The 11,444-nt window shown below is 42.1% G+C and overlaps 1 protein-coding gene across 1 annotated transcript; it reads left to right on the forward strand.

Annotated features, from left to right (window-relative positions):
* The first annotated feature begins 3,012 nt into the window (after positions 1 to 3,012).
* Positions 3,013 to 7,442, forward strand: HMGN2 (high mobility group nucleosomal binding domain 2). Its single transcript, XM_069971526.1, has 6 exons — positions 3,013 to 3,183; positions 4,676 to 4,720; positions 4,902 to 4,931; positions 5,022 to 5,075; positions 6,706 to 6,801; positions 6,882 to 7,442. The coding sequence occupies exons 1-6, from the start codon at positions 3,169 to 3,171 to the stop codon at positions 6,915 to 6,917; spliced, it is 276 nt and encodes a 91-aa protein (XP_069827627.1). The 5' UTR covers positions 3,013 to 3,168; the 3' UTR covers positions 6,918 to 7,442.
* Positions 7,443 to 11,444: the final 4,002 nt, after the last annotated feature.

Below are 11,444 nucleotides of genomic sequence, written 5' to 3' on the forward strand. Positions count from 1 at the left end.
ATTACACTGAACGATTAGTGGAAAAAATGCGGAAGTTGAGTGAACCAATGTGGAATTACAGCGGACGATTAACGATAATTTTAGGCTCAGATCTAAATCAACGATCAACAACATACGAACGATTTTTCGATCGTTGCCTGCAATTACACAGAACGATAAAATTATTAAATTATCGTTTAAATTCGAAGCATATTACGATTTTTCGCACAATAATCGTCCCGTGTAATAGGGCCCTAAGGTTTTCTTTTGTCAAGTTCTGAAGCATTTACTTATGGCTAATGTTTTGCTAGAGGAAGCTGGCTTATAAGAGATGGCACATCTCAAGCATAGTTGTTCGATTACGCCTCACACCAGGATCCTGATTTACGGACAAAAAAAGGACCCATTGATTTTTATGTGGTCATCCACACATCCATTTTGAAAACAAATCTATTTTTGACTACTGATTTACTCTGCAAAAAGTAGGACCTGCACATATATCCATTTTTGAATAAAGGAAGCTCCATTTTAAGTCAATGGGTCAGTTGTTAACTATTAGCACACTATCCGTGTCCTTCCGCTTATAACTGAAGCATTGCCTATGAAGCCTTGTGGTCATTTATTACACTCAGTCATGTTTTCAGATCCATAAAACTGAGCCATACTGATGTTTTTTTTCTAGTACATTACTGATCCTGATTTTTGAGGTCCCTAAAGAAAAACTGATATGTGCATAAGGCCTTAAGGGGACATGGACAATATTTTGTCTTTGCACAGGAAGTATTTTGCGGGCTGGAGCTCCCAGTATCATGATTCATTATGATGCCAGGAGCTTCGAAACAGTGTAAATGTTTACGCTACTGTACTGACACAGCCACATGAACATTTGAAGTTTCAGAGCTCCCTGCATCATAGTGAATCATGACGCTGGCAGCTCTGAGGTCCAGCCTGCACATAATTCTGCAGATGTAAGGGAAACATCTGAAAAGAGTTTGTATGTTCTCTCTGTGTTTGCGTGGGTTTCCTCCGGGTACTCCGCTTTTCTCCCACACCCAAAACATACAGATAGGAGAGTTTAGATAGTGAGCCCTATTGTGGACGGGGAGCAATAATTGGCAAAAACATGTAAAGTGCTTCGGAATCTGTGTGCAATATACAAATAAAAGCATTATTATTAACCCCTTAGCGACCCATGACGTATCTGATACGTCATGGTGCCGCTTGGGGTGTTCAGAGCGGGGTCCCGCCGGGACCCCGCTCTGAACGGCGCTGATCCCGGCTGACACGTGCAGCCGGGCAGTGCCTCTATTAGCCGGCGCGGGTCCCGTTGCCGCGCCGGCTAATTAAGCCTCTAAGTGCAGCTGTCAAACCTGACAGCTGCACTTAGAGGCTTCAGACCTCACGTCCCTGGTGTCTAGTGGGACGGATCTCCCCCCCGCGATGCGATCACGGGGGGGAGATCCGTTCTTCTGCCCGTGCCGGGCCTCAGCGTCGGAATGATGCTGATCCCGGCTCGGCAATAGATTGCTATGGCCTGCAGCAGGCCATAGTAATCTATGACCGATCTAATCGATCTTTGCTGTGTATATACACAGCATTGATCTCTATGAGAGATCAATGCTGTTTATATACAAGTCCCCCAGGGGGGCTTCTAGTTACAGTAAAAAAAAAGTAAAAAAGTGTTTTTATTAATAAAAAATCCCCTCCCCTAATAAAAGTCCAAATCACCCCCCTTTTCCCATTTTATAAATATAAATGAATAAATAAACATATTTAGTATCGCCGCGTGCGTAATCGCCCGAACTATTAATTAATCACATTCCTGATCTCGCACGGTAAACGGCATCATCGCAAAAAAATTCCAAAGTGCAAAATTGCGCATTTTTGGTCGCATCAAATCCAGAAAAAATGTAATAAAAAACGATCAAAAAGTCGTATATGCGCAATCAAGGTACCGATAGAAAGAACACATCATGGCGCAAAAACTGACACCTCACACAGCCCCATAGACCAAAGGATAAAAGCGTTATAAGCCTGGGAATGGAGCGATTTTAAGGAACGTATATTTGTTAACAATGGTTTGAATTTTTTACAGGCCATCCGATACAATATAAGTTATACATGTTATATATCATAGTAATCGTAACGACTTGAGGAACATGCATAACAAGTCAGTTTTACCATAGGACGGACGGCGTAAATGCAAAGCTCCCCGAAATCAAAACAAATTCGTTTTTTTTTTCAATTTGACGGCGCAAATGATTTTTTTCCGGTTTCGCAGCATATGTTATGGAAAAATAATGCCTGTCATTGCAAAGTACAATTGGTTTCGCAAAAAATAAGCGCTCATATACGTCTCTAGGTGAAAAAATGCAAGCGCTATGGACTTTTAAACTTAAAATGGAATAAGCAAAAGCGCAAAAACGAAAATGGGTAAGGGGCTAAACTTAATAAAAGTAGTTCTGCTTTGCTTGTGCCCCCAACTCCCTGGATGAGGCAATACCACACTTTCCCATTACATCAGGGGCATCTGAAAAGCAAATTCCTGCTGTGATTTCAGCCACATCTAGTCATGTAGGGATCTGATGACTAAAGTCAGGACCTGTGTATGTGGTGCGGTTAGCGTACATAGGAGCACCCGAGTATTCATGACAAGATGGAAGCACTAGTTCCTGTTACAAATAAGCAGCCCTGAAGATGTATACAAAGCAGTCCCTCAATATCTCTTGGCTCGTGTGAACAAAGACTAACGCCATACATCCCACTACCATATGCACTGTGCCACCTATTTGTACAGCCTGTAACGTTTGTTTGTAGCAGATGGCGAGGACACACCGCTCCACCTGCCTCTCATGATGGCCACACACACACCTCTCCCCTCACATCCTTCTTTGCGCGCCCTTTTCCTCCCCGTTAACCTCTTTCTCTCACTCGCTCGGCCACACGAAAGCCTTCCTCTGGCTTGCGCGCGCCTGTCTCCGCCCATTTCCTTTCCATACGGGCCCACCCACGTGTCAGAGCCCAACCAATGAGGGAGAACGCAGAGCTAGATCCGGATTTGACCGGTCGGATTCCGGACCGGGTATAAAAGCAGAGAGCGGCGCTGGGATTCGTTTCATTCGCTGATAAGAGTCGGTACTGCCATTTTTAGTTGTTGTTGTTCGTGTGAGCGGCCAGGAGACGTTGACAATGCCCAAAAGAAAGGTAAGGCTTAATGCGTCATAGCTCCGCTGGAACGGCGTAGCGAATGGTAAGAGGCTCGCGGACTGCTCAGGGAAACCACTGCCACCATAATGGCGGAGGCTGGAGCCGTACCTTTGGTCGGCGATATTAGAGCTGTACGTAGAGAATACAGTCCGCTCACCGGGACGTAAGTTCGCCGCCCTGTTTATAGTGCGGTCAGAGCCCGCCGTGCGTTAATTAAGCAGCTGTTTAAACTGTAAAGCGCGCGAAGTACGACGAGGGGCGGGGCTTCCGCCAAAACAACGGCGCGAACCTGCAAGAAGGGAGGAGTCGTAAACGGCTCTAGTTACGGAGGTGAGGGTGGGGTAAACGAGAGTACGGATCCCTTCACACGTTTTGCGGTGGACGTCGACGCGACCTTAAAAATCGTCCGTTTACCAGGCCATTAGCTGAACTGTCATACGTGGGGGAGGGGGGATCCGCATGGTGCAGCGTTTTCAAGCGCAACAAGTGAACAAAGGTTGTGAAGTTAGTGACATAGCTGGCTGCGCTGGTCGTGTCCTCTGTGCTGCTCTTACACCTTTGTATTATACTCGGCACTGTACAGCTCTTCTGGATCTTTTGTATGTAATCTGAGCCTCTGCTAATGTTAAATAAAGGTGCACACTGCCTATAAAGTAATGCACATCCCCATGGTATATATAGGCGCACAGTGATGCACATCTCCATGGTATATATAGGTGCACAGTGATGCACATCCCCATGGTATATATAGGTGCACAGTGATGCACATCTCCATGGTATATATAGGTGCACAGTGATGCACATCTCCATGGTATATATAGGTGCACAGTGATGCACATCTCCATGGTGTATATATATGTGCACAGTGATGCACATCTCCATGGTTATACATAAAGGTGCACACTGCCTGTACAGTTATGCACATCCCCATAGTGTGTGTGTATATATAGGCGCACAGTGATGCACATCCCCATGGTTATGCATAAAGGCGCACACTGCCTGTACAGTGATTCTAATCTCTCCATGGTCCTCTGAAACAACCCACATCACAGCCAATGGCCAAGCTGAGCCCCCTTAGTTTTTAGATTGATGCAATTTACTGCCGATGAACATTTCAGTAGGACTGGTCAACTAGACAATCTCACCAGGCTTTAGTACATTTCAGGTGTTCGGATACAACTGAGCAGCCGCGGGTTCTGTTTTGATGAGGGAAACATTTATATATGGGTTCTATAGCCACAATGTCAAGTTAAACAGATTGTTAAATGGATCTTGTTTAAAAAACAATCCTAGTGTAGTAAAGGAAACCCTTTTTCTTGTTTGGGCTATGATTCCCTGATTTTGGTTAAAGTGTGTGTATATGTATGTAAAAATAATCAACTTTATCGGACGTGACTCCTGCTCTATACAAGTTAAGGATCACCCATATACATTCAAAAATGTTACATGCTGCACTTGAGTTTCTCATTAAACTCTTATATTCTTTTAGGCTGAAGGAGACTCCAAAGTGGAGAAGAGTAAAGGAAAAGATGAGGTGAGATGTGCTGTGCTTGTCTATAGTGGTTGAGAATTGAGGTACCTACGTTTCTCTAAATGTTACAGTATTTTTTTTTACAAGGTGTCTAATCCACATACTTGTTTTTGTTGTTTTTTTCTTTTTGTGGGTATATATCCTAGCCTAATATGATCACTAATGCGGTGTTTTTTGTGTTCAGCCACAGAGAAGATCTGCCCGTTTATCTGCTGTAAGTATGGGTTACGTTTTTTTTCCTTAAGAAAAAATAAATAAATCATGTTTGTTTTAGGACAGACCTCACTGTAGTAATCTCTTTCAGAAACCTGCACCCCCAAAGCCAGAGCAAAAACCCAAAAAGGCACCTGCTCCAAAGGCAAGTATGAGAATAGTCTTATTTAATAAATTAAAAACATGTATATTAGTTACTATACTTTTTCATATCTATTTATAGTAGGGAATGTTTTCTTTTAAGGTTTGTAGTCATCATGTGGCTTGCCCATATTGGTAATGCAAAATACACCAAAATCTGTTGCGTCTGAGGTAGACAACCAAGATGAACACTTGTATTTTGCGCTTGTGCTGACATTTTTGACTCAAGATGTATTTGGTCAATGTGACCAAAACCTCAACTGCATTAGGACAAAAAAACATCAGAAGGAAAGTTCCTTTGGTGGGACACATGGTCACAAGTGCCAGTCTCCATCTCCCAGTTTTTGTCATGGTACTACAGTAAATTCCTCAGCCATTCGGTGATGTCACAGGAGCTGGGAGATAGAAAACCAGAGGCAGCTTTGAGGGACCGGGATGGGTAAGTGTAACTTGTGTTCTTTACACCATCCCATGCTGTCCTGCATATTTTTGTTTTTTAACATTATCAGGCAACCCTTTTGAGGCTATGTTGAAGTGCAGCTAAAGACTTCTGTGGAAAATGACAAATTACCTAGATCTAGATATTTCTAATTTATGGTTTAGAGCCAGATGCTGGAACGTGTTTAGTTATTTCTTTCTCTAATTGGTGTCTATTTTCTCGTGGCAATTTTTAAACTTCGTTGTAGGCTGCCATCTTCTCTAAGCTGATTTTTAACAGCATTTAGTGGCATTTTGCTTTTTTGCAAGCCTTATGAACAAACAAAATGAACAAAACTGCTCCGTGGACTCACTACACAGGAATAGGGGGTGGAGTTGTGAGCAATACCTTTGTGTGTACCTGTGTTGTCTATATACTGGTGACTTCTGTCTTGATAAAGCAAAGCCACTGCTGGGAAATCTGTTCAGAACAGGAAGCTGTAATTTTAAGCCTAGTGGCCAAAACGAAAACTGCAAGATTTTATCATTTTGGGGGGGGGGGGGGGGGGTGAGAAGAAACACCAAAAATTCAAGTATGTTTAAAGTGAATGTACCATCAGGCCTGAGCTGAAGCAATGGAGGCGGGTCGACCCATCCATTAGAATCAATGGAGCTGCATTGTAGAGGGGCAGGGGTTTCCTCCCACTGGGAGTGGGTTGGCCTGCCTCCAGTGCTTCAGCTGAGGCCTGATAGTACATTCACTTTAACATCAGGATTTATACAATAGGTCATTTTCTGCTTACACAATGGGGGAGATTTATAAAAGGGTGTACAATTTTTAGACTGGTGCAAACTACCTATAACAAACATTTACAGCTCCTCTTTCCTTTCAGCAGAGCTAAAAGCTGAGCTGTGATTGGTTGCTGTTGGCAGATTACACAAGTCTAAATTTTACACCCTTTGATAAATCTCCTCCATTGTTTTTTAACACCTAATGGTATAAAGAATTTGGTTTTGGAACTTATTTTTGTAGTATGTCAATAGTGTGTTTTTACAGCTTGCTTATGTCGAAAATACAGTGCTATAATGTTTTTCAGATTTTCATTTTCTCAAATTAAATTGTGTAAATCCTGCAATTACACCATTACTTCATGTAGGACATGGAGACTGGGGGAAGGCACAATCCATAAAATTAATGGCATACTCTACTTTTTCAGAAGGCTGACAAAGCTCCCAAAGGCAAGAAAGGGAAAGCAGATTCTGGAAAAGATGCCAGCAATGCTTCAGAAAATGGAGAGGCAAAATCAGATCAGGTTTGTGTTTCTAAATTTTCTTGTTAAAATTTTCATTTTGTATAAAATTAGTAATTTTTTTTCCTTTTTCCCCTTTCCAGGCACAGAAAGCTGAAGCTTCTGGAGATGCCAAGTGAACTGTGTGAATTTTGATAACTGTGTACTTCTGTTGACTGTACAGTTTGAAATACTATTTTTTATCAAGTTTTATAACAATGCAGAACTTTTGTTTTACTTTTTATTTTACGCTATGTTGGCACATTACGCTTTTTATGGGATTGTTTTTATTTAATGGGAGTGGAGTGGCAGTTTGAGCTCTGCTTGGTTTTAATAGCTGCTTTAAGCCTCACTCTCAGCTTATATTCCCTCCATGAAATTGACATGATGTTTCAACTGTCCAATCTTGAGATAGGCAGCTAAAGAATTGAAGTCCTCAGTGCTCATGGCCTGTTGGTTTCCCAGCAGTAATTTTGACAATGAATCCTATCTGATGTCTCCATCCTCCTGAAATGTGAAGCATCCGCTTATATTCTGGTTAATATTGATGGTTTTTATAGTTAAATGAATTCTGGGGTTTGGCGAAGGTAGCCTTTTTATCATGTTTTGTCCTGCCTGATTTGCGTTGCCTGTTAATTAAAATTGGAAATAAATTTCAGACTGTTTGCTGGGTTTACAAGTGTGGTTTTTCCTTAGTCTTAAGTGTGTGTGGTGGTTTTTATCTTAAGGAATTTTCCTAACTACATACAAAACATCTGATAAAAAGTGGCCATTATCAGAAGGGCATGTCTTAAATGGCCCTGTCATTTAAACTAAATCTAAATGAACAAAATAAAGCATGTTTGCAATTAAACATTTTTTATCATACTTTAAAGCGTAACTGTCATGTTTTTTTTTTATTGCAGAAATCAGTAGTATAAGCAATTTTAAGAAACTGTGTAATAGGTTTCATCAGCCAAAAAAGCCTCCTTCTGTACTAAAGAAGCTATTTCCCAGCCTCCCCCCCCCTGACTTCTTATCTGTGCATTATCAGGCAAACACGTCTTCATTACAGAGAAGCCAGTGAAGACTGGTTCTGCTCTCTCCATTGTAAGCCTATGAAGGGGGGGGGCTGAGGGAGCAGGAAGAGGTGACATGAAGGTAGACTGTCTGGGCACCTAAAACGCTAAATTCAGGTGTCAGAAAGGTCAGTGCTTATCTATGAACTTACTGAGTGAAGATTGCAGGGTGTTGTGCTCTGCAGAAATCCTCTGTGCTCAGTCACTCCTAACAGCCCCTCCCCTCTCCATAGCCACATAATATACACAGAAATCCTGCTTCATTTGATGTGAGGGGGGAGGCTGGGAGATTGCTTTTTCACTACAGAAGGAAACTCTTTTAGTACATAAAACCTATTACAGAGTTTCTTAAAATTGCTTGTACTGTTGATATTTAATGTTTTCAGAAAAATGACCCTGAAATGACAGTTATGCTTTAAAGGATACTTCCGGCGGGACCTGCATTAAAAAAAAAACAAAAAAAAAAAAAAACAGTCCATACTCACATCTTTCCGGTGACTATTGCCTGCGCCTCAGTCACCTCCGGCCGCTGTCCTGTGATCTCCCTCACTTCCAGGTTTGAGTTAAATGAATGGGAGAGAAAAGGCTGCCGGTGTGTGTAGCCATTTCATTGACTGGAGCGCATCATATGGCTTCCTGCAAGCTCAGCCAATCAGGGCTGAGCAAGCTGGAAGCCATGTTATGTGCTCAAGCCAATGAAAAGGCTGCTGGTGTGCAAGTGCACCAGCAGCCTTTTCCTCCTCCATTAACTTTAGCAGAAGATGCTGAGGATGAAGAGGACCTGGCCTGCCCCCAGCTGTGATGACATTTGTCACAAAATGGTGCCTGGGAAAAAAGGATGCGGGTCGACTGTAATTGGGGGGACACACAGCTTATTGACACACATTACAAAGTTATTTTAATGTGTGTTAAATAAGCTAAAAAATCACTGGAATTGTCTTTTAAAACAAAACTAATATTCAGGTCCAGTCTCCTAAAAAAATTTTTTTTTTAGTCTTGGGTTGGTTGAAAAAGTGCACATGCAAGAAGTTTCAAGCCAGTAAAGAGTGTCATGGCTAAAAGGGGTACTCCAGCGAAAAGACTTTTTCCAGTAACTTAAACACATTCCAAATTTATATAACTTTGTAATATGCTTCATTTTCCTATCTGCCCCTCTTCCCTATCTTCCCCCCCCCCCCTCAATCTTCCACCAGGAGTTCCACTCATTCTTTCCTAATGACTGTTGACCTCAGGCTTTTCTGTGGCAGCCATTTTGTGATAATGACATCAAGAGGGAGGTGGGTCTAATCTCTTAAGCCAGCCTCCCTTTCTCAGATGATTTAGGTTGCTCAGCTCTGAAAGCTTACATCTTGCTCAGCCAATCTAACAGTTTTACAGAGTCAGAAATCACAGGAGACAAAGTGCATCATGGTAAAGCCCAAACCAAGAAGTGAAGAAAAAATGACAACACCAACTGGAGATTCAGGGACCTGCAAACAGCTGGAAATGGAGACTGACTCAGGAGGGATGTAAGTGTAAAAACTTTGATTGTGTTTTGTTTTTGTTTTTTAAGCAGTGCTGGAATACCTCTTTAGGGTGCGTTCACACGTACAGGATGTGCAGCAGATTTGAAGCTGTAGATTCAAAGCAAATCAATTCTGGCGCATTGAATTTGCGCCATCAAATCTTCAGATCCTGTATGTGTGAACATAATGAATCTGTCAATTAAATAACAGCCTGCATTTGAAGAAAAACAAAAATGCAGGAAGTACTGGTCATCTGCACGCTAAAAGAGAAGGTAATTATTTGACAGATGCATTAAGACACGACACTCTACTGGCTTGGGGCTTTCTGCTTTTGCTCTCTTTTTCAACCATTAGAACACTGGACTTGGCTACAATTAAGTATAGCTTTGTTTTAAAGAAAAACTTAAAATAAATCGCAAACATGTTTTATTTCAAATCCCGTTTTAGATTTTTAAGTTATGACTGTTGCCTTTTTAAGTAGAAGGGGGGGTGGTAGCTTAAAGAGAACCAATCACGGAAGAAATTTAAAAATTTTTTATTTTCTAATTCAATGTAATTATTTATTTAACATTTGTAAATACTTTTATTTATTTTTTCGGCCGCGTTTTTGTTTTTTTCACTTTTCAATTCACTGTCTCGCGCCGACTCTTTTCAAAAGAGCCGGCTCGAGACAGGAAGCTCCCATCATCCACAGCGGCAGCAATGCCGGCCGCCGCCATCTTGATTACGTCATTTGCGTTCCAGTGGTGGAACGCAAGTAGCGTAATCAAGATGGCGGCGGCCGGGCCGAACAAGAGGAACAGGTATAGTATAAGATACAGACTGCAACAGCAGTCTGTATCTTCATTTTGTCTATTTATGAAGATACAGACTGCCTTTGCAGTCTGTATCTTATACTTTACCTGATCCTCTTGTCCGTTGCAGTCTGATGCCAGGCGCCGCCATCTTGAATACGTCACTTGCGTTCCAGCAGTGGAACGCAAGCGATGTAATCAAGATGGCGGCGCCGGCCTTGCTGCAGCAAACAAGAGGAACAGGTAAAGTATAAGATACAGACTGCAAAGGCAGTCTGTATCTTCATAAATAGACTGCCTTTACAGTCTGTAGCTTATACTTTACCTGATCCTCTTGTTCGGTGCTGGAAGGCCGGGCGCCGCCATCTTGAATACGTCACTTGCGTTCCAGCGGTGGAACGCAAGCGACGTAATCAAGATGGCGGCGCCGGCCTTGCTGCAGCGAACAAGAGGAACAGGTAAAGTATAAGATACAGACTGCAAAGGCAATCTGTATCTTCATAAATAGACTGCCTTTACAGTCTGTAGCTTATACTTTACCTGATCCTCTTGTTCGGTGCTGGAAGGCCAGGCGACGCCATCTTGAATACGTCACTTGCGTTCCAGCGGTGAAACGCAAAGTGACGTCATCAAGATGGCGGCGCCCGGCCTTCGTTCAGCAAGCAAGAGAATTGGGTAAAGGGATAAGATACAGACTGTACAGGCAGTCTGTATCTTCTTAGATAGACTTAGGGAGAGATTTCCTTTGATAATAGGGATAGTGATTTTTAGGTGATTGGTCCTCTTTAAGATGACACAATCAGAGATGGGTGAATCTATAGAAGGAACGAAGCGACGAGATTCATTCCTATCAGGATTCTGTTCATCAGGCTGCAAGCTATTACACTTCCTGGGTGCTGAAAAAAGATGCATCTGGGGGAGGGGGGGGGTTAGTTTAATCCATTCAGGTCATGAAAAAGTGACAGAGTAGTTTAGGCAACAGACCATTTCACGCTTATAGCTCCATTCACACTGAGTAAAACTGGCGGAATCACGCCAGCCAAACTGTGATCGTGGCATTTAAATGGAATCTCATTCTCCTACATATATGGAGAATGGCCCAACTGAATGATGTAATAGAGCAATTTTAGACACATTTAGTTTTTTTTTTAAAAGCCATCAAATAAAATAAAAGTTATACACGTTACATAATGTTGTAATTGTACTGACTTGAGGACACATTATGTCAGTTACCATGGGGTCAACAGCGTAAACATGATATTCCTCAAAATAAAAAGAATTAGACCTTTTTTCCGATTTCACTGCAGATA

This window comes from Dendropsophus ebraccatus, chromosome 5 (genome assembly GCF_027789765.1).
Source record: "Dendropsophus ebraccatus isolate aDenEbr1 chromosome 5, aDenEbr1.pat, whole genome shotgun sequence".
Lineage (NCBI taxonomy): Eukaryota > Metazoa > Chordata > Amphibia > Anura > Hylidae > Dendropsophus > Dendropsophus ebraccatus.